Here is a 24,744-nt window from a genome sequence, read left to right as displayed (position 1 = left end):
ATTTAATCTCCAACACCCTGGTAGGGTAGGAAAGAACTGTCCCCACATTACAGAGAGTTTAAGTAACTTGTCCAGGGTGACTTGGTAAGTCAGTTGCACAGGTGTCACTAGAATCCAAGTCCCCAGACTAACAGACCTGTGTTTTAACCATTTGGTCCATGTTTCTCTAAGGAAAGAACTGTAACTTGAACCCAAATATTTCCGGAAGGGGGAAAATACCTTTGTTAGTTCAGTAAGAGATATATCACCTAACTTGGAGCTCAAAGAGACAAAATGGCAGAAGAACCTACTCCTTCTCAGCTGCACCTGATTTCCCAAACATTTCTGAAAACAGTGCCTTTAGACAGCCACAGGTGAACCCACAGCAAAATGCTCTCAACGCTCTTACTCTTTTGTACCACAACACCTAGATACACATTACAACATTTGGATAGCTGTATGATTGTATTTTTTAAAATGGTGCCACACACATCAGACTGTGAGTTCCCTGTCTGCCCTAAAAACCCTAGCCAAGAAGAACATCCCCAGTCTTTCCCTCCACACAGCTTCTTCTCTCCTGCATTTGGCAGCTGGCACCTTATCCTTGTTGTGAAGTATGAGGCTATTCCAGCAAAAGCTAGTAAGAACTGAGTGATGCTATCCTCTTATCCCTTGGAAACAGCTGATCACTTTGTTGTATGTACACAGACTTCAACGCCCACCACAAACACAGACTGTTGTTTCAGGGCTGAGAGCTGGCAGGACCCAAGAGGCCAAGAATGGAGGAAACGGAACAAAGAGCTGCAGCCCCAGGGTGACCCCCAGGTGCAAGGGCAAGTTGTGGAACTGCTGAGCTGCACGTAGAAAGTATCAGCTGCCGACTTAGCAGAGTTCTTCCTGTCCCCTTGTCGTTGATGGAACATATTCTGCAGAGGAGGAATGGCAGCAGTCACATTTGCTATAGGAGGGGGCCATGGCCACAGCAGAGCCAGCAAGTTTTGGTTGGGGATAGGTTCACCTCTCTCCCCAGGGTACTGGAAATCCTCCTGTAAATACCCTGTCAATAAATCAAGTGGGGGGATGGGGTGTGGTGGAATTGGGTGGAGTACAAGGGGGAACAAGGGGAGCTACTGAGACTGGGTGGGGACAGCCGGCTTCAGGCTGGGAATGGGCATCCAGGCAGTTCATACTGACATTCCTATAGCAGTTCCTCAGCAGCTGGTGCCTTGTGGTCCCCTCCCTACTGCTCTGTGCACTGAAGCCCCCTGCCCATGTGCCAGTGCACTGTTCCTCACCCCATCCCAATGGCCTCTCCAGCCCCTTCTCTGCATCCCGCTCTCCCCTCCAGCCCCAGTGCACGCACGCGGGGTGGAAACATAGCCAGGTCCTGCTCTTCCCTCCATGAGATATTGTGTGGATGGAAAATATTGTGGGGGCAGAAACATACATCAGATCCCCAACATTTTCATTGGGGAGGGGAGAAGCTAGTCCCCTCCCCCAACCTTTGTCTCCCCCCCCCCCATCAAGGATATTGAGTCAGCCTTTGAAGCCAAAGACCCAAAGTCCTTGCCCTGACAAGCTTATAATTTAGGTAAATTTGGGTCATTGTGTCTCAGTGAAAATAAAGCTGAAAATAAATTAGACAAATTACAGTTTTTTCCAAATACTCAATAATTACTCTTAAAGGGGAAAAGGTGTTTGATGAGCCCCTAGCCAGGCACCTACATTCTTACAGTGCCCCCAACAGAGGCAGATGGGTAGGTGGGGGAATGGCCAACTTTGTTCCTTTTTAATTTTTGTTGCAGTCAATCACGCAGCTCAGAGATGGGAATGATACTAACTTGTCCCCTTGTGCACAGCTGCTCTCTACTGCCATGGACTCCGAGACACAGGAAGCCTCTCTCTCCCTCCATGACTTCAATCCAGGACCTTGCAAAGCAGGTGAAATTCACTCCAGGGCAAAGGGCCAGCGCAAGGCCTATGCAATGACCGTGAAGTAGTGTTCTTTGTGCTAGCCCTCTGCACGTGGTGAATTTCACCCAGCCTCTACCTGTTAAAAGAGCTACTTCCACTCATATCATCCTTCTGGGTCTGACGTGCATGCAAATGCAATTCTTCCACTCTCCGCTTTCCCCTGCTTATCATTTATCAACTTCCCGAGATCAGGAGTGTGGCCAGACACTCATTACAGTTCCCCATTTCCCTGTGGGATAAGGACTCTGCTTCTTCAAAGTGGCACCTTTTAGAATAGATTTAAGGGGCTGGCGTTTGACATACTCCCTTGTTGCTCTATTGAACTCTGATGATTCTGAGGGCTTGTCTACACACACACACCAGCTCTGAAATAACTACATCTGTTTTACCAACTTGAGTTACCCTGAAATAAGAGGGGCCACTCAGAGACTTGCACCCAAATAACTAAAGGTCTGAACTCAAACTGATTTAGTTATTATGGAGCCAGTTTGTGTGTAGACAAGCCCAGATGCTTTGAGCATCTCCCACCCCTGTTGTAAAAAAACAGAATTATTTTGGGAGTGGGGGATTTCTTCTGGCTCAGTAATCGACAATAAACAGTTGCAAAATTTTCTTGAAAATGACCCTGAAACCAGCAAATTGATGGCAAATCTCTTAAATTTGGGGAGAAACAGACATGTTGTTCTGTACTCAGCTTCAACAAAGGCAGCACAACATGGACTTTTCTATGGATCTTTAAGCTGTGATGACTGGCTTGTTCTGAGTCAATGTCATACCAGTTACAGCACGTCAGAGTGGCTGACAAACAGTACTGAGATGGAACAGACACTCTTGGAAGCCACTAAAATCAGCAGCATGTGACCACTTAATGCTGCTAGTTGTCAGCTTCAGCCTGTGGAGAATTTCACACCATTATGCGGTGAGCTGTTTGCACAGTTACAGGATGTATCTGAAAAAGGTCACAGTGACACATTTAGGGGATGATTTTCAATAGTACCCAACTATTGAATCAAGCAATTTGGTCAGTCAAATTGCTTGATCAGCTACTTATTCTAATACCCTCCCCCTGCTTTGTGCAGTGGGACTATCCTGGACAACACTGTCGCTCCTGTATGCACATAGCTGTGTTGTGTGTCTGTCTATGCTTCCTCAATAGCACTACAAGAACAGTGCTGTGCTCTCCTGGGATGTCATTGTTGGGCCTCCTACCAAACCTCGGCCTATGCTCACCTCCACAGCAAGCTGCAGTGACACAGGGAGAGAGAGTTACTGCTGCTTAGGTCATTTTGCATTATGTGTTACATTGCCCAGATTGGGTTGGGGAGGCAGACATGCTGTGCTGAGTAGTGAATGCCCAAGTCCTCCCCATTTGCTACAAAAAGTGAGCTCTCGTGGTGTGCCTGTGGAAGGACATTTCTCCTGTACATGGTCTTCCTCACCTCTCTCCCTACCCTGTTTTGTGCTATACAAAGGGAAGGAAATCCCTGATGTTGACATTTATTTGCATGTCTGTGGTGCTCACCTTGAGATTACTACCAGCTTCACAAACCAAACCACCCACCTACCCAGCCCAAGTATATAACCCAAACAACTTAATCATTCCTGGAGCACTGTAAAATTACCTGGCACCTCACACACACACAGCGTAAGACAAGGTCCTAGACCTGCAGAGTTTACAATCTAAGGCCAGGAAGCTGAAGCATTTCAGTTTCAAATTGTCACACATACAGTGACAATGGCACCGGGAAGCAGAAATTAATGTGGGCAGAAGAATGTGTGTTATAGAAAGGCATGCAGTACCACCCAATCCACCTACAAAAGGGGGCTATATCAACTATTTGGACTTATTTTCCATTGGTGTAGGAAGGGCAATGCAGTGTTAGAAATAGCTGGCTGGATCCCGCTGTCATTTTGCATCCAGAGGTGTTGCCTTGGGAGAAGTATTTCTAGATCAATGGGTAACGCACCACTAGGAGGACCAGATTGCAAGTGTGAAAAATTGGGACACTTTTTTTTTTGGTGGTGGTGGGGGCACAGTTGCATATATAAGATAAAACCTCTAATATTGGGAAGGTCCTAAGTGCCACCGGATCAGAAGATGTACAGCTAATTTATTGGTTATTTATTGGTTACTGTTGGAACTAGGAATTTTGATACTGTCCTGAACCCCATTAAAATGACAATTCTTTAACGAATAAACTCCCACGAGAGGGATTTTCGCACTCCTTTATTGTCAGCAGTATTAACCTTACATCGAGGGATTGCTGATGACATGATGATTAACCTTACACATAAAGGCAACTCCCTGAATGCAAACTCACAGTTCCAAGTCATGCCACATGAAGGCTTCCTACTCAAAGCTTTGTTAACAGGATTCCCAAGTGCACCACCAGCTTGCCGCTGCTGTATATTGGTAAAGTATACAAACACACAAGTAAAAGTTTGTTGTTATCCAAGCCAAGAAGCAGGTGAAGAAGTCAAATTGTTTTCAGTCCTTTTAAACAGCACAAATTGGTCTGCATTAAAAAGCAAAATCTGAAGCCAGATGATGTTTAGCCTTGTTCTGCAAACCATTCTTTCCTTTTAGGTCACACACTAGATGAAGAGTACGTTCTACACAATCTGTGCAACTGGTTCTTGGGGGAGGAAGTTTTTTGTGTGAGGAAGCTGCAGAACCCCAAGGATCCGCATTTCCCCTCAGCTATTCTGGATATTATCCTTCTGGATAAGGACAGAAACAACCACAACCTCTTTTGCCCATTACCTTCATTCTCACCTGTACCCCTAATCAGACACAGGAGTTTCCCTCCCATTCATTGGCCAGAGACATTCTGGCAGCACTCCCAGCTCCTGCTGACTCAAGGAGAGAAAGTACATGTTACTCTCAGGTCTACCACATGGTGGGGCAGAGCACCACAAAAGGCTAATTAAATGGAGCTCATTGGCAGTTTTCCATTGAAAATGCAATTTCTGCAAAATCAAATTTTTTCCATGGAAAAATCTAAACAAAATATTTTGTTTTGGGTCAGTTCGACATCAAATTGGTGTTTGCTGGAGTTGTTGCAATGAATCATGGGCGCTTTAGTGCAAGTGCCTTATGCCCTACATTCTCCTCTATTGGCCAGGCTCTCTGATGGGACTACAGATGCACTGCAGTCTCTCCTCTAGTTGAATCATCACAGTGCATCATGGGAGACCAGCTTTACTTATTAATAGGATTTCACAGCAATTCTATTGTCCTTGATTCTTCATCAGGTTAAACTTCAGATACATTGCAGCAGTTCACCCAAGGGTTTGACTCCAAAGCCAACATGCATGTGACACACTGGAGGCGATGCAGAATTGGACCCTAAAATAGTTAAGGCATCTAATTTTCTCCTTGAAGATAAGGACAGACATCTTGAACTTGACTCAATATTCTTTGAGAAGTGTCAATATAGAACAGAGGACAGTTTTGAGGTTTTTGTGATCGTCTGAGTTGCTGAGGAGACATGCTGCAGCGTTTTGTACTTGTTGGAGTTTCCTAATTGCTGATGGCTTCATGCCCGGATATATCACATTGCTGTAATCCAGCCAAGAAGTGACGAAGGCATGAATAACTGAGGCTAGGTTGTCATTCTCCAGGATGGGACAGAGGCACTTAGCCAACTAGAGATGGTATTAAGTGTTACTCTCAGATGATGCTATGCAAGAGTTTAGCTTTAGCAAGGAATCCAGGCGCAGTCTTAAACTATGGACTGAATTGACCAATTGTGGGTGTGAACCTTCAGCCAAAGTTGACTGCATTGTGACTGCAAACTCTTCAAAATGCTTTCATATGCCCACCAGTATCACCTCTGTCTTGTTGTGGCTCAGCTTTATATATTTATTTTATTTATTTATTTAGCGGTTCTTCATCAATGAGCTGATCTCGTCCAAAGCACGGGGCTATCTTGGTGGTACTGGTGTGGTCATACACGGTGAAAGATAAGGAGCTATAAGCTATCTGCATACTGTTGGCTCTGGAGTGCATATCATCTGATCAGTTCATTTAAGGGATGCATGAAAGCAGGATCTGTTGTAATGACTGGGCCTACCCATTTGCCCTAATTGTGAGTTCTACTGTAAGAAGTGAGTGAACATTTAGTAAATGTCACAATGACTTATAACAATACATTTTGATGGGAAAAAGTACAAAAGGGAGTCAAAACCTTAATTAGTCTATACAAGAAGGCCTATAAATATAATTCAAGGACTGCGTTAAGACCATGCCTGGTACTCCAGAGAAGCATGAAACCAGAAACTAATGGATCAAAATTGGTGTGTCAGAAGCTAGGCCTTACTGATGAACAAAACAATGAGAGGATGGGCTCTCCTGCCCATTATTCCCTTTTGGGACCCTCAGAAAGATATTGGAGGGAAAGTTGGCTAACATGACACTGGCTGACTGAAAGAAGGGGAAGGAATGAACGTCACCATCATGGATGCCACCCTTTAGCGCAGTGACGACTCACTGGTGCAGCGCCTCCTGCTGGTCATCCTGGGAATTAGCTCGCCAGCCTCCGGCGTGCCCTCTGCAGGCCAGTGTCTTGCCTTGCCGCTGGCCCCAGTGTCCCTCCCGGACCCTGGTACCCCTTGTGCCGGGGTTCTGCCCCCTGCAGTACCTCTCCATCTGGGTCTCCCCACTCAGGGGAACCCCCAACCCCCTATCCCCACCTCAGTGGCTACTGCCAGTCACCATCTGGGGGGGGAGGGATAGCTCAGTGGTTTGAGCATTGGCCTGCTAAACCCAGGGTTGTGAGTTCAATCCTTGAGGGGGCCACTTGGGGATCTGGGGCAAAATCAGTACTTGGTCCTGCTAGTGAAGGCAGGGGGCTGGACTCGATGACCTTTCAAGGTCCCTTCCAGTTCTAGGAGATGGGATATCTCCATTAATTATTATTATTATTTTATTATTATCTAGCCCCCACTCACTGGGGCTGACTGCAGTCTGTAAAGGCCACTCATCATTGGCAAGGGGGGTTTGGACCTGCTGCCTCTGCCTAACCTTGGGCTGCCCCTCTGCAGCCCCAGTACCTGCCTTAGGCCTTCAGCTAGGCCCGCAGCCTGGGGGTTTTCCAGGCTGGAGCTCCCCAGCTCCTCTAACCTTCCCCCAGCCCTGCTCCACTCTCAGTACCCTGCTCAGCTCCCCAGCAGCCAGGCCCTTCTCTCTACAGGGAGAGGGAGAGAGAGAGAGAGAGTCTGAGCTCCTGGCCCACAGCCTTTTATAGGGCCAGTTGTGGCCAGCTTGGGGCATGGCCCCAGCTGAGGCTGTTTCCCCAATCAGCCTAGGTTTTTTCCTCTCACCCCCAGCCCTCTCCCAGGGCTGGCTGTAACCCTTTCAGGGCTGGAGCGGATGACCACCCCGCTACACACCCCCACCATTTCCTGGGACCCTGGATCTTTGTTCTAATCCTGAGAGATGTTCTGACCACTCCAGGCCAGAGAGAGGGAGCCAGATGACCACTGCTCCAGCTAATTCCTGAATACCGCCTGGGACTGACTCTATGACAACAAAGCAAAATAAAAGAACCACTGCAGCAAGTCTCAGAAACCAGGTTAAATGACGTGGGCTTGAGGGGGTCATGCTGCAGAGCTAAAAATATTAGTGTGGATGTTTGGGCTTGGGCTACAGCCCAGGCTCAGAGATCCACCCCCTCACTGGTTTCAAAGCCCAGGCTCCAGGCTGCTTTTTTAGCCTTGTAGCACAAACCCTGAGAGCCTGAGTCAGTTGACCTGGGCTTTGAGACTCACTGCTATGGATTCATAGACTTTAAGGTCAGAAAGGAGCATCATGGTCATCTAATCTGACCTCCTGCATATTGCAGGCCACAGAACCTCACCTGCCCACTCCTGTAACAGACCCCTAACCTCTGGCTGAGTTACTGAAGTCCTCAAATCATGATCCACCTTTTACGCTAGTTTAAACCTGCAAGTGCAGAGGAAGGTGAACTGTCCCCCCGGCCCCCGCCAGGGTCGCTGCCAAACCAGCCCCAGGGCAAAATTCCTTACTGATCCCAAATATGGCGATCAGTTAGACTCTGAGTATGTGGGCAGGACCCACCAGCCAGAGACCTGGGAAAGAATTCTCTGTAGTAACTCAAAGCCCGTCCATCTAGTGTCCTGTCTCCAGCCATTGGGGATTTTTGCTACAGGCAGTAGCCAATGGGCTATTTTTGCAATACCCTTTAGTTCCTCATCCCTGACTCTCCTCCCAATGGGGTCTTTTCCTTCCCCAATTTATTTCTTCTCTTTCCTATCCTTCTCCTTCTTCCTATTACGAGTCTAGCTTAGCTGGCCAAGACTGCACATTTTGCAACATTACTGCAAGCCCGTGACCAAAAAGGCAGCTAGAACTAATGTCCTAAACAGTCCAATACCGGTACAAGTTTGCCAGGTCTCGAAATGCACAATAAGACCGGGTGCTCTGTCTGTGTTTCTCCAGCAGCAAGCTTGCAAGTGAGAGTTAACATCAGAGACAGAAGCTGCATGTTCTGTCTTTGTTGTTCTTTTTGTCTCCCCTTTTGTGTGTGTTTGTCTTATTTTGCCTTCTAGGAAACTGGACTGGACTTTAACAGCAGCAGCAACAGCTCCAGCCTATCTCAATTACCTTCTTTTTTTCCCTCACAAAAGGACAGTTACCACCGTCTTAAACACCACTGTCAGACAAGGGTTTTTCCCCTCTAAAGACTCTCTACAGCTAACAGAAAAAGGAACATGGGGTGGTGTTAAATGAAATCATTCTTTAACGCAGTGGTTCTTAACCTTTACTGCAGCCTGCACCCCTTTGGTTCTCAAAATATGTTCTCACAGCCCTTATCGAAAATTGTTGAAGTAGGTCAGTTCTTTAAACCTAGATATATTTTTTGCTTGTATATTACAGTCATTGTTAAAATATGTATAATGTGAATAAATACATAGGTTTGATGAAACAAAGCAGTTGTACTTACGTGCCTGTGCTTAATTTGTGTTTTCGATGATTTACCTTCTAAAAAAATCTGGCATGTCTTGCACCCCCAGAAAGGGCATCTCGCACCCCTAGGGGGTGCGTGCACCCCAGGTTAAGAACCACTGCTTTAATGCTTTACATTTCAAATGCTTTTTCTTTCTTTTCTGTATCTTTAATAAAAGGTTAAAAAGCTTTTGTAATAATGTTTTTGCCATGGTACTAAGCAGGCTGAGGTCTCTGTGTACCAAACCCTGAATCTTATTTAAAACTGTTTAATGTTGGACAATACCAGGATCATGTTAACATTTTTGACTATTTGGGCCCCTTTATTCCATCTAAATTAATACAACAGATCCTTGCTTTACCCCGATCCATTGGGTTCCTTATAACCTTTGAGATTATTTGTTTATTAGACAATTCTGCTTTAAGAAATCTTTGAAGGAGCCATCTAATTAAAAAAAGCCAGATAAGGCAAGTGAGACAGTGCACAGTGCTACCTGGGGCACTACAACAGGCTCAACCTAATCAAACCAGTCAGCAATGGGCTACAAACACAGTACCAAGTGTGCACTGCTGACAGGTTGGGATTCTATTACTACTGTGTAACACCTCAATAAGGGATGGGCTAACAGGTCTGGAGAACATTACAAACTGGTCCAAACTTCTGCCTGTCTCCCTAACAGTTCTGACAGGTTTGGAACATGAGCATTCCTTCATGCTTCAACTCCCACCATACCCACAAATAACTTCCTCCCTCCTTCCCCGCTCCCAACTCTCCAACCAAGGGAGAAGCAGACACATTTGTCTATAATCAGATTCCCATCACCGGCTCACCCATTCTCAACTGCATGAGTGAAAAGAGCGGAGGCAGAGCTGGTGCTAGGGAGTCGAGAACGGTGCCAGGCGATGCTTAGTGCTCCAGAGCAGTCAGAGCTCTAGGGCTCGGGGCACCAGCTGTAAACTAAAGTTTTCTTTTGTAAAGTAAGAAAAATATGGGCCTGGTGAAAGAGGCAGGAGCCTCAAGAGGATGCAGAGCGTTTGAGGGATGGATGAGCATTGGATGTTTCTTGGGGTGGGCAGAGCAGGAGAGGAACTGAAGAAACTGGGCCCTATTAGAGATACTCGTACTTCCTCTAAATGTACATGTTAGGCCAGCAGAGAGCAAACATTAGACAATCTCTGTGTTCACAAACCAACAGGACTCCCTGGTTCGGCAGCAATGACCTCAGATGACTATCAGGCACATTTGTCTCTAGAGTGTGCGCTGATTTATTAAGGGGAGGCTGTTTACTGGTGACCTCATTCTATTTTCCTGTCTAGGTCTGCTGATGGTTTCTCTAGCCTGATGGCCCAGCAGTTCCATTTTAAGAACACGCCTGTGCTCAGGAGGCCTCCACAGCCCTTTCCTGTTCCCATTTGCCTCATCCTATAGCGGAGAATAGGAAATCCCTCTACTCACAGCTCGAGGATAAGGACCACATCTGTCCTGTTCTCGTAGACGTCGTGCAGCTTGATGATGTTGGCATGCAAGATCTGCTGCAGAATGTTCACCTCCCGCTCGATTTCCTCACGTCTCACCCCCCGGCGGCTGGCCCGGCTCTGACGCTTCTTAATGAATTTAGCAGCATATTCCACTCCAGTGCTTTTCTCTCGGCATTTCTTCACTATCGCAAACTGGCCACTGTAAGGACAAAGTTATAACAGCAATTACAATTAAAGCTTTCACAAATCGCATGGGCAATACCATGAAGCTCCCAGAATTAGCTTGCATAGACAGGGTCTGAACCTGTAAATCTTTTGGTGAATAACCATTATTCTTACTGCTATAGTAACAATTTTCAGGACTGGGTTAATAAATTGCATGCTGTGCATTCACCATACTTTAATGCAGTGCTTTAGACCATGCAAAACAAAGTAACCTGTCTGAATGGAAGGGAGGATCCTAGATATAAGCATCAAAGAATTTTTTTAAATCATCAAGGTCTGAGAACTCAAGTCATCAAAAACCAGAAAATTTAAAGCAAGTCCAAACTGCCCTTCATTTGCTAAGTGAAGTTCAGGCACGGAAGTACACAAAATATAGAATGCAGTCTGATGCTCTGGAGGGGTAGGTAATACCTACTGCACACATTTGAGTCAGACCTGTAGGGTGTAATTTTCAGAAGGCTCAAAGAGTACACCAGCCTTTGTAACTGGAGAGTTAGACACAAGTGTCCAGTTTGCATGTACAAGTACAGGTTTGTGTGTGTAAGATGCTGGTCCACACACATTATTGCACTCGGCTTGAAAATCTGACTCTCAGCGTTACCTGAAACTATGCCCGTTTCTTAATGTCAGTTTAAACAAAGGAGAAAGTTTCCCTAATACTTAGCAGGACAATGGTCTAATTCACTGCATCAAACTTTTAAACAGCAGGCAATTATTTGCAGTTGCAAGCAGACTTTTCCTGACAACAGCTGCTAGATGTAGATGTCATCATTCCAGTCCCAATTTTAATATTTTCTCCCATCCCATAAAAAGGAAACACTTGGAGATCAGATCACTAATACAGAGTATAATGTCCTACATGTTTCAGTCTCATTTACGTGATGGGAGCCTTGTGAAATGAGACATTTCCTTTAACAGGAAAGTGCAGGGGAATTCCTTGTTTTAACCTGCATGAGGTCATTATCACTGACTCCGTTCCTCAGTTAGCTCCCCCAAGATGCATTGTTAGACCACAGAGCTGCCACTTTGGGTACACAGCTGATAGCCGTTCCATTTCGTTTCTCTTTATGAGAGGTTCTCTTAACTGGACAAAGTGAAAGACCATGTCCGAGGCAGGAAGATTGCACAAGATGGATGGGTTATTCATGTGACTCTCTGACCAGTTCTTTTTGGTTCTAATAACTTATTCTGGACAAAGAAATCAGTGGTGTGTGAATATGTGTGTATATATATATATATATATGCTTAGCCATGCAAAAAACATAATAGGTTTACAAAGCAGGATAGGAAGGTAAGGGGATAGCCTTGGACTATGCAGTTAGTCTGTACAGGACATGTACATGAACCACTGATGTTTACTCAAATTTTTTTAATAGAGAAACATGGAAGGAGGATGGTCTTGTGGTTAAGCCAATGGAGGGACTCAAAAGATCCAAGTTCAATTCTTGGCTATATCACAGACTTCCTGTATAACCCTGGTCAAATCACGTAAACTTTCTATGCCTCAGTATCCCCATCAATAAAATGGGAATTACACTTATTTTCTCCTACTTGTCTTCTCTATTTAGATTTTATGTTTTTAATGCAGGAACTCTCTCAATATGTGTTTTTACAGTGCTTAACACAAAGGGGTCTTGATTTCATTTGGGTGCTACCAAAATATAATTATTATTAATAATCTATATAAGTTTCCAGGAGTGTCACTCCAAAGCCTAGAATGTCTGTTGAATCAGTGTGAACAATGGAAACAGCTACAAGCATGGCTGAGAGCTTTCTGTTTAGAATATCACCATGGTCAATTGTCATTGGGACTCTCAGACTGTTACTTTCCAATTTTTAATTTCTCCGCCGTTTTGGGCTTTTTTTTTTACACCCTACAAATTACAACCATACAACATCATGGACTTTCACCTAGCAACAATAATAAATGGCATTTGGCAAGCTAGCAAGATTCCTCTTAAAATCAGCTTCCTTTAATTACTAACACTGCTTGTATATGATGTAGTAGACTGTCACTTCAACTGGATCTGAAAAGCAGACTAAAAAAATGTGCTGTGACAAAAGTGTGTTGCTTTTAATCAAGGATAATTTAGTGGATTTAAATGGAAACACTTATTACTTATTATTTGGCTTGATGGAAATTTGCACTGTTTACATTAAGCAGAGAAAGCAGCAAGCACGTGTATGAGCATATATTAACCTTGTGCACAAAACGCTGGTTGGTAGGTAGAGCCATGAAAAATATTAACAACAAAATCTGAAACCAAGTGAACCTTGCCCGACTTTAGGTTTCATTACAAACTTCAAATTCAGACAGGTTAATCAAAAGGGTCCCTGAATTTCACAAGCCTGGCCAGATTTAAGGCGCCACACAGAATTTGTGCAAAATTGTTTAGTTTGGATACAAATCTCTCATATTTCAAGTTGTTTCACTCAGATTTTTTGAAACCAAAACTCAAAGCTGAACTTGGGGCAGGAGGGGAGAAGAAAGAGCAGGATAAAGCCAGATAAAATGCTGGCATAAACCTTTGCCAACCAAAAGGACCAGGCTTCACACAGCTCTTCTAGCTAGTACCTGCACCGCCTCTGTTTAAATTACAGTGCTGAATAGGTATCATTTCACCAGATTCAGATATACCTCCATATTAGGCTGCAGGGAATTTAGCCACAATTAGAAAGAGGAAGTGGTCAGTCTACTCTACTCATAGTGGGTTTAATTTGTTTACTGGCATCACTCAGTTCAGCAGAGAGTTAAGTTTACTGGTGAAAATGCTGAACTTTTATACAAACAGGCAACACCTAAACAAAGTTATTTTTTAAACTATTAAATAGGCCATCTCAGGGGCTTCTCCAAGGTGATGGTGCTTTCAGGAATATTTATTTATCTTTCCATTATCAGCAACACATTGCTGTTACGTGGAGACCTGGTGAGACAATGCTATCATGTGGAAAGTACAGGATGAAATTCACTTCCCAATATTAGCAGCTACCTTTTGTTACATAATTGAATCCCCACTGGAATTCACAAAATATTGATACTGATTTATGGCTGGGGGGAAAATAGAATGAATGTTTAGAAAAGGTGCTGTTGTATATGTGCTGGGATAGTGACAAATGAACCCCATTATAGGGATACAAAATATTAAGCAATCTGAGGCTTGGATCTGTAGTTAACATCAAAGGCTTGGTGTTCCATCCAAGCACAAGAGGTATAAAAAATGGTGACTTGTATAGAAAGCAGAGTGGGTTGGAACGTTTTTGGCAAAACTAAGTTTTGCCAAAATATGCTGAATCATGAAAGCCAAAACATTTTGCGGAGATGTACTGGTTTAAACGAAGTTTTCAATGGGAATGGTGGGTGGGTTTTTTTGGGGCAGGTGGGGGAGCAGAGGAGAGATACTTTAACATTCTATAGCCTCCTGGTTAGAGCACTGGCCTGGGATGTGTGAGACCTGGATTCACGTCACTGCTCTGCCTGATTCAGATTCATCTGGGATTAAAAACTCTGCTCTGAATCAGGCAGGGTGGGTCTCACACATCCCAGACGGTGCCCTAAACGCCAAGAGACAGGCAGACTCAGACACACATTTCCAAAAGCTCAAGTTTCAATCTGCAAATGGACATTTCAACATGATTCCGCTTTTGCAGAAACATTCGAAAGGTTTTGTTCCAAAGTGGTACAAAACTTGAAAGTTGCGGCGAAACAGAATTGTCGTCCTCCGGTCCAGTCAGCTCTAATAGAGTGTGCAGGGGGAACCTGATCCTGCATTAATGAGAGCACTTCTGTGAAGACAAAAAAATTACTCATGCTTAATAGCAGGAGTGAGGCCTACAGAGGAGTTCAAAGCTATGGTCTCATTAATAAGAGGAGGATCAAGCTTAAACCTGTATCTCTTCAGAAACTCCCACTCTCTGCTCGTGCCCTGCCCCCTTTTCATACAGTGTACTTGCAAGAGCAGGGATGCAAGATTTCATACTGCACAGAATAAAAGACAATGCCCGGCACTTCACTTCACTTATACCCATGAGCAGCATCCACTCCCCCCTGTGCTGGCACGCTATAATTTTGAGCACCCCACTGAGCATGAATTGGTAGGATCCTTGCCCAAGTGTATTTGTTCAATATCAGGTCTATCCTTGTTCAGGGTACTATACCCCAAGCTTGCAGGTAGTTCCATAGTTTCTACTATGAGCTTATGGACTACGCTCTATGCAGGGGCGGCTGTATGTTTTTTGCCGCCCCAAGCACGGCAGTCAGGCGGCCTACGGCGACACGCCTGCCGGCGGTCTGCGGTCACGCAAATTCGGCAGCGTTTCCGCGGGTGATCTGCCAGTCCTGCGGCTTCGGCGTACCCGCTGCCAAATTGCCACCGAAACCGCGGGACCAGCGGAGCTCCTGTAGGCACGCCGCCGAAGGCTTCCTGACTGCTGCCCTCATACCGACCAGCAGGCCGCCCCCCGCGGTTTGCCGCCCCAGGCACGCGCTTGCTGTGCTGGTGCCTGGAGCAGACCCTGGCTCTATGCAAGGATCTCTTTATAACAATCAATCACAAACATACTCATTAAATGCAAACACCTAAGATTACAGGCTTTCACTTGCATTGGAGAAGCTATGAGCTGCAATGATTTTCAACATTATTATATCCTTCGCTGGCTTGTATGCAAGTGCAGTTGGGAATATAAATTATGCAGCACACACTGCAATTACACTCAGTACCTTATAATGAAACACTCTAAGTACCTGATATAATTAACACAGAAACAGCTGTTTGGAGTCAGTCTTAAATCTACAAAAGGCAAGGAAACGAAGAGTTAAAACTTGCCCTTGACCCTAGCTTGCACTGGAATGCCTAGGTAGTATGGGGTAAAATCTCACTTACTAATTTCAGATTCTTATAAAAAGATATTGATATGTTTATGAACCTTAGAGCCATTCCAAACATTTCTGGTGTGGGCTAGAAGATTTATTTATTTAGAAGACTTTTAGTGCATTAGACCTGATGTATGATTAGACTAATCTACAACTACCTGCTTAAAGAATTTTGACAACAGACTACTAGTGTTAATAAAGTTCTCCCTTCTTTAATTTACCATTATGCAAAATCCCCACAACAGAACTTAATAGAGAATAAGATTCCTGCTTCAGAATACCATAGGTTACTTTAAAAATTCTATTACAAGATTTGATAGAACCCGATTGTTTTAATTCTCTTAAATCCTCTAGGACTCATCTACCAGAGTATTCTTTTCCAGGCAGGATTTTTTGATCACGTGTTTTTAAAGGAACTTGGAACTAGCACTAGTTTTGTTTACTTCCTTGTCTTCATGGCTGTGTCATCAATTTTATTAGTACAATTCTGGGAAGAGAAATCACTATGTAACCACTGATTCAGATGTGTACGCACCAAACACTCTTGTATTTATCCTAAATAAAACAGTGGTGTTGGGTAGCTTGGGGTTGTTGTTTTTTTAAATCTTTCAAGTTTTCAGTTACATAGCACAAAAATTGTTTTCCAATAGGTATTTATAATCTGGGGGGTGCTGACTATTTAAAAAAAAAAAATGATGGCTTCCTGAGACATGGACTTTATTGAATATAGGGACAGTCCAAGGGCTTGAGACAGTTGAAAAGAGGATAAAAATAATGAAAAGGGGGCATAAAGGAGCCAAGTACACCATTGGTTAGCCAGAGATGTTCAGAAAAAGTTGATGTAATAGCACTGACGTTATGAATAGCCCATATACATACGCTGACTTTGGAAACGTTTTCAGGTTTTTTCTCACATTAACATCAAGTGTATCCCCTTTCCCACTCCCTGCTTCTTGCTATATGGTGCAAATATATGCACCTTATATATACTTGTTGCCAAGATCCCATGTGTCTTCATTACAGTATCACTGGACAATCAAAGCATTTTTGGACCGTTCTTGAAGACTAATGGCACAAAACAGCAGCTAGTGTTTAATGATTTTCTGCACCACCAGTTCATTTCTTTTATAAGGGACGGATATTCTTCATTATATTAAGGCAAGAGCTAAGAGTTGGAGGGAGGGATGTGGGAAGACAAGAGAACAAAAATCTCAGTCAATAGTTATAAAAGCCAGCCTGTTGCTCTCCTTACACACTGACAGAACCTGTGTCTCAGTTACCCAAAGTGCATATTTCTTGCAAAACCCCATAAAATTATCTTTTATGATGTCAAAGGGATTTCCTCTCACCATATAGCAGTTGACATTCACTGCCAGGAATGTGCTCTAGCTTCCTTGTTACTGATCATAAAAAATGACAGCATACAGCCAGGAAAAAAAAAATCTGTATTACAGTATTTCCTTGTGACCATGACCAAAATAACAGCCCCATCTCCCCTGCACCATGTAAGAAACAGTGCCTGCCCCAAAGAGCTTGCAATCTAGACAAGACAAGGGATAGGAGAAAGGAAATATGACCTACATATGCGGAATTGAAGCACAGAGAGATTAAGCCATTTACTTAAATTAACACAGAATCTTTAGTAACTCTGAGAAATGAATCCAGATCTCTCAAGTTCTAGCCAAGAGCTTTAACACAAGCCCACACTTCCTAGTGCATCAGTGAAATAAGGATGACTGAAGTCCTACATAGCGATATGAACAGCACACACACAACATAATCCCAGAGACAGACCCTTGCTCCTGTTTTTTTAAACTAGTGAAATTTGTTGCATTCCTCAAATATTTGGACAGCAGTACTACAGTCCTCTCTCCCCACCGCAGCTCCGGGGCAGCCTGCACCACAACCGCTCATCCCTGGCCCCACCCCAGAGCCCTTACCCCCAGCAGGAGCCCTCACCCCCCCACACCCCAGCCCTTTGCCCCAGCCCTGAGCCCCCTCCCACCCACTCTCCGAACCCCTCAGCCCCACCCCCGCCACACATCACCTCCATATGGATGCACATAACAAAATTCATTCCGCACATGGATGTAAAAAATTAGAGGGAACACTGACAGTGCTTAATGTATTTAGATTCCATTTTAGAAGCAAAATTTAGATGAGTACAAAATGCAGTTTATTTTATCATCCTATAGTTTATGGGCAACAAAAAGATCAGAATGATTGACACCACCAGTTTGGTTTGCTCTTTTTTAATGGTTATTTTTAATTCTGGTCTCGGAGGGGCAATCTTAAACTGAGTGGAGTGAACGAAATGCTTTGTGGCATCCCAAGAAGGCAGACAGCAATGCTAACAACAGTAACATCACCATGAAACATTAGAATAAAAATAGCCTTTCTAATAAGATGTAAATATACATATGAGATGGCATCACCCCCTTCTTCTTCTATTCCAGGAATATTGCGCCCTAGAGTGGCCATCCTGATATGTTGCAAATGCATGAATAATATTGAAAAGACACTGTTAGACACTGTTAAAAAGACACCTCTTTCCCTGGTTGTGGGACGGGGCTGTCAGGCAGCTGACTCCTCTTGTGATTTGAGAAGAGCAGATCACTTTTTTAGTTCAAATATCACAAACATACATTTGGAAGTGATTAAGTTACAGTTTTTATACATTGTTTTTTAAAAATGCTACAATTTGGAATATCTATAAGATAGTCGGGAATGAATTTACAGGGGCTTCTAGACATTGGTATACTAGTGAAAGATGTGATATGAAGCCAAAAGAAAACACCTACCGGTATATCATATATTACAGTTTGACTGTAGTCAGAAAATGACGGACTGTGCAGTTAAGGCAATGGGCTGGGACTCAGGAGAAGGAGGATAGTCCAGTGGTTAGGGTGCTAGACAGAGACTTGGGTTCAAGCCCCTGCTCCCCCACAAACTTCCTGTGTGACCTTGGGCAAGTCAGTGTCTGTGTGTCAGCTCCCCATCTGTAAAATGGAACTGCTACTAAATTCGAACTAAATGATAACATAATTATCATTGGTTATAACAAAGGGGCCTGGATTTCAGTTTGGGCCCCCAGGCACTACTGTCATACCAATAATAATTGTAATAATTCTCATTTTTATTTTCTCTCAATACCTTTCTATTCACATATGCCCAGCCTAGCCTAAAAGTCACAAAGCTGAGTTCTCGTATCGTCAGCCCTGCACACTCAATCTGGGACACAAGCATTGAGCTGGGCTTCCTTCTGCTTCCACTTCTGGAGTCAGAACATGGCTGACAATTCTGTTGTTGCACGAGGCAGACCAGAACTCAGCTCGCTTTTTTATTCAGAAATGTTAACAGTAAGTTAGCTAAGCAGAGGATCTGTAAAGAAACGCTAATAGTAATTTAGTTCAGCAGAGGGTCTGTAAAGCCAGCAGATATGGCTCAGGACATACGTAAGGGAGCACACAAAATATGTTGAGCAAAGCACAATCTTCCAGTCATTTTTCTGACCCTTCCTGCATCTGAATGGCACCACAGAGTAAACCTACTGGGCCTTTTAGCGACAACAGGTGCAGAAAGTTGAACGTCCCAGTTTCCCTTGACACGCCTGAACAGGCTGTTCTTTCCTTTCCACTTGAGACAAACAGAGTGCGTCAGACTAAGGGACAGAGAAATGATAAGCAGTAGTGTGCAGTTGTAAGTAATTTTGGTGTTTTACCTCTGCCTGATGCAGTGATATTATACATGGTAAAGTTCAATAAACTCTGGTGGAGACAGAAAAATGTGCCTTTTTAGGGAAGCAAAGATGACCTTCCCCCACTTCCTTTTTTGTGTGTGTTTTGTTTATTATGTTTAGCAAGGTTAAACTTAACTTCCTACTGTGGTCCAGTTCCTGCTCAGATGTGCACTTCACTAAAGATAGAAGCTGAGTTAAAGCAATTATGCTTGGTATGCCAGCCAGCTGGCTTTAACACAGTTCAGTCACATTCTGGGCCAAGGGACTTCAAGTGAACTTCGAACATCAGAAGAATAAAAAAGTTAAACTGAAGATTTAAATGCAACAGAAAGCTTGGGAGGGGATACCACAAATATATACGTCTTTTTACTTTGCAACTTCTTTACACATTTATTCTCCAAGAGACTATCCCCAAAAGATAAAGCCGTCAAATCAATAACATTGAATGGGAACACTTGATCAAAGATCATTTGTAACCAATTAAATGTCTCTACTCCATATTATGGATCTCTGTGAAAACGCAAGGACAAATCCATTAAAACCAAATCACCTGTGCCAGAACACACAGTTATTTTTACATAGGCTATACTGTGCTGTTAAACACTTGCTACATTTCACCCCAGCAGTGGCTGCACATCTGCAGTGGGCAAAGGAATTACACAGTGATATAGTATATGCAGTTTTTAAAATGTAATCTGGGATCTATGTAGATGGAGAGGCATTATATAAATTTTAATAAGATATTTAATCTTTTAGAGAGAAAATACTTACGACTTTTTACTTTAATAACTTAACCTCTAGGACAAAGAAACTTCAGAAACTAACTATTAGGCCACTGGTTTACATATTTGTCCCTTTAGGGGAACTTTTAAAAAATATTCTATTAGAATATTGTATACATTTTTAAAAGACAACCACTAGAAGCACTGAAGAATGGAAAGTATGTATGGACTTCCAGCTGTCAGTTAGATAACAGTACCACAAGATCAATATACATGTTAGATTATTTCCAAGAATCATCTTGATTGTTGGCAGGGCATCCATGTGGCCCTGGAAAGCAGGATGCTCTGATATTTCAATACTGTGCATATTCCCAAGGATGTGTCAAGCAGAAGAGGCCTTTGATGCAATTCACACTCATGCTTTACCCAGTGCCTATGACAAGGCTAATTTTAGGGTTGCCAGACTTTTCAGGATTTGCCAGTTGTTGGCTCTCTTACTATTTAATGGAATAAAAATAATGTTTGGTCTCTTGACAACCCTGATCTATAGAAATGTTTTTTTAAAATCCCATCCCATACTATATATCCTCTGAGTTAGGAGATACTATTTTTAATCTGAAGATAAACATATCCATCTATGCTTATGTTTACTGACAGCAACCAATTAGTTCATTTTATACTGTACATTACGGGGAAGATTTTCAAAGTCAGTGGCAATCAGGTAACTAATACCTAATAGTATCTAGTATCATGTAATGTTGAGAAGAATCCCATCATGGCTATGCAGCATTGCATAGTACCTAGTGAATTATATATAATGACTTCTAGTTATATTTTGTGTGTTGTTAGAATAATCTGGAGATCTATCGATAGCATGGAATCCATTCTAGTAAATATAAAATGGTTCACTATGCATGTTTAACATTTTCCTGTGCATTTAAAAAAAAAACAGATAATTTAAGTGAATTTAATGCTAGTGAATGGTGCCAGAATAACCGAGAAGTAGGGCTCATCTATGTAACTTGAAAAGACCACCACTAGAGGGGAGAGGGTAGTTCAATCTTTATGGCCCATGCATTCCGTGCCAAATTCAAATAAGGGACAATTAATATCAATTATGGTGGTAGTTTTGATGCCACAGATTTCAGATATGGACTTTTTGTTACTACTGACTCAGGCTCGATTTGAACGGGTGACTTGGAGTTGAGAAATTTCTATATCCTATTACCATTTCCTCAGTGTATCAGGCTCCATCTCTTTGTTTCTCCTTTGCTTCTTTAGGAGGTGGGAAGATTTACATAGTTTTATACCTCAGTAATTACTATAGTTGCCTGGCTTTCAAAGTTAAGCCCTTAAGAACCTTTGTTCAAAGCCTTTTTTTTTTTTTTTAAAAACCACAGGAACTCTAACACTGCTGCCCTCTCACAGTTAAGTAATCTTTCTGGTGCTCTTAATGGAATTTGTATTATTACGCTACTGCTGGTCAGAAATTCTCCTCTCTCTTTTTCTGTATAGCCTGAAAGCTGCCTAGCCAATTCTGCTGGTAATTTTAAGTGGCATGTTTTTCCCAGCAGAGAGGCAGCCACACCTTTTCATAATTCCCCACTAGCTGTTCCTTCAGTTTTTGTTTTCCTATGACATGTGGCTCAGCCATAAATCATATATGGTTCACAAGCTACATATGTAAAAGGACTTTCCTGGAAGTTCTCTGTGGTCACACTTATGACTATCTGAAAACAGAATGCCACAGTATTTTTAACACATTTCACTTTTAGTGATCACAGACGGGAAAGCACCTCAGCAAACTATATAGTGAGGTCCAGCAGTCCATTTCAGGCTAAGCTACTTAGATTGCAAGCTCTTTGGGGCAGGGACAGTCTTTTTGCACAACACCTAGCACAATGGGGTTCTGGTCCACAACTAGGGCTCCTAGGAACTACGGCATTACAAATAATAAAATTCATAAATAATAATAATAATAATTGCATCAATGAGAGTTTAATCTGACCACAATACATAGTAACAATCTATATCATGGTATTTGAGACAATGGAAAATAAATCCAAGTAGTGGAAGAGTTGTTGAAGAAAGTGTCACTTTACTCCCATGAAATTTTATGGAACAAAGACCTTGTAGTAAATAGTAAAACTGGATCTATCAAGCCTGCTGATAACACTTCAAATGAATGCATAAGCAGGTTTAAAAAATGAAATGTTACACATTTCCTGATAATTCCTGTGAGCTATGGAAGAAATATGAATGGAATCATGCAAATGAAGAAAGCAGGCTAAATATCATCTATAGAGCTTAAAATAACAGCCAGAAAGTGTAGGGACGCATAGCTCCCGAATCGTCAGCTCACAGGTGCGGCACACTGTGTCTGTGGCTACGAGGCAGGAGTGGCCTTCACCCCAGCGTCTGTGATTAGGAAACTTACTGGCTGACTTGATCATCACCCTCGCAGCTGGCTTTCACGTGCACAAGATATGGGTTTGTTATCTTATGTTGTTGTACACTGTATGCTTCTTCTATGCGCAAGAATTTGACCAGTTAGAAGTGTTGTAAGCAGGGAAGTAGAAAGAATAAAAACCTCAGGGAAAAGTCCCTGAGGAGGTTTTTTTTGGCTTTCTGGCTACACAGACCAGGCGTTCTGTTTCCTTTCTTCTCTCATCGCCACAAGAAAGCAGATAGCATGCCATGACAGACAGTGTTCTATACAGATAAAACACCTTTCAAACATCATGGCTTTATTAGGAATTTTGTATGACTACTAAAACAGAGAGAGAAGGGGTGTGTGTGTGTGTGTGTGTGTGTGTGTGTGTGTGTGTGTGTGTGTTTGTGAGAGAGAGAGAGAGACACACACACACACACACTAATAAAACTCACGAAATACTAATAAAGCTTTGAATTTCTATTGAACCATCCATCTAAGCATATCACAGTATTTAATAGACAGTGAACTAACCCTCTCAACAGACCTTTGAGATAGGGAAGGAGAAAACACCTATGTAGGCAGTAAATGACCAATCTGTTTTTACTTCAGGTGTCTTATAGGCATGAGGCAGTCAGAATACTTCCAGCCAAACAAGGTAAGGTGACATTAGGATGTGTCATTGCACCCTGGATTGCCCTATTACTCTTCTAAAAATGGACTGGCTTTTTATTCTGTTAAAGACACATTATTTTGTTCAGAAAGATCAAAAATGTCAGTTGCCAGTCAGTTCCAAGTATGGCATGGCATTTTCACTGACAAGTCATATTTTTACTTTTATTAATTCATTTTATGATGCAATTTCAAGTCTTCTTGTTTTAGATTAAGATTTAATATAAATGATTGAAAATTCCTGGTGCCATCCAATAAACTCGGTATCTGATAATACTGACTGTCATTTCTATAACATCTATCTTCCAAAGACCTTTACAATCTAGGCAAAACTATCACAATCTGTATTAAAAAAAAGGGATCACTCTGCCCATCAACGAAATGTAGCCACTGCTGTGGCATACAGAGCCTTTAAAAGAGAAGCACTGAAGTAAGCTGAATAGGCAGAATATAAATTACCCATTTATAGGGATACGATTTTGTCATTGAGGTCATGTAAATCGTGAATGTGAATAAAGGCCACGCAATCTTGGAAATGGCTGTAAAGCCCATTTGATTAGGTGCTCCCTTCATTGCCTTTCCAAAATGCAGTCCATGTCATGCGCTGAAGTCAATACAAATCCGTACAGATAATTGTTTAGCTGTGTACACACACAGTAGTGACAGCAGCCATGTACGTATTATGAATGGTGTGTACTGCTGGCAGGGGCACCAATTGGGAGGTAGGGCCAGCCGGGAGGGAGAAAAGGGGCAGTTTACGCTGGGCTCCCGTTTGAGAAGGTCCCCAAACCGAGTGGCATGGCAACCTGGCACATGAGGTTGCAGTGCCACTCAGATTTGACCCAGTGGTCCCTTGATGGGGGAGCTACTGACACAAATCTGAATGGGGCTGTGCCCCTGTGCCAGGTCACACACCCAAGGGGGGGCGGGAGGGAAGGTGGGCCCCACCCCATTGGAGAGAAGCCATGCTACCATTGAGGTGGGAGTGTGGTTCAGTTGTGCGTATCACTTGTTTAGTTGTGTTCTTCTGTGTGCTGATGTTGTGTATGTTGATGCAGAAAAATTACATCCTTCGGTTAACTTTCTGTGACTTATCACTTTTTTCCATACCTGTGCTGTGAAATGTACTAAAAATTTCCATGCCAAAATTGTAGCCTTACCCATTTGTAATTTAAATTAGGACACTGGGGCTAATACCGCCAACTCTTTTGAGCAATGCTATGGGTTATTAACTGCCATGGATTAAGTGGTAGGGATATTGGCTTTACAGCATTCAGCTACACAACACCCAACACCACACTGGGACACTGTCTGAATAGTGACTCGAAAGGAACAGTGCCACCTACTGAATCACCAGCAGCATTTTCTTTAGTAGCCAGGTATTTCTTGGAAGTCTCCCAACCAGGTAATGACCAAGCAGATTTGGCCCTTCTCAACTTCTGAAGTTGCAGGAGTAGATCACAGGCTGCAGTAATATGCTCTAGTCCAGCAATTCTGCCCATTTCCTGATAGCCTGACAAGTATTTTATATAGTCTCAAGCACAAAAATAAAACATGCATACTAAAATATTTTTCACTTCTCACAGTAAGTGATGAGGAAGAATGTCAGCAACTGGAATGACAACTAATAGAGTCCAGAGAACTTTGGAAGGCCAGCGCTGACACTTTTAGAAGTAATGGATG

The 24,744-nt window shown here is 43.0% G+C and overlaps 1 protein-coding gene across 1 annotated transcript in view; it reads right to left on the bottom strand.

Moving 5' to 3' along the window:
* Positions 1-24,744, bottom strand: part of DAPK2 (death associated protein kinase 2) — a 63,906-nt gene that overhangs the window by 21,334 nt on the left and 17,828 nt on the right. Inside the window, exon 2 of the mRNA XM_065412304.1 lies at positions 10,380-10,601. Within this exon, the coding sequence (XP_065268376.1) occupies positions 10,380-10,601 (222 nt within the window). The remainder of the gene's footprint in view (positions 1-10,379; positions 10,602-24,744) is intronic.

The sequence above is a fragment of the Emys orbicularis genome, chromosome 10 (genome assembly GCF_028017835.1).
Source record: "Emys orbicularis isolate rEmyOrb1 chromosome 10, rEmyOrb1.hap1, whole genome shotgun sequence".
NCBI lineage: Eukaryota > Metazoa > Chordata > Testudines > Emydidae > Emys > Emys orbicularis.
The sequence above is the reverse complement of the archived record's forward strand: the minus strand, read 5'-3'. Positions and strand labels throughout refer to the sequence as shown.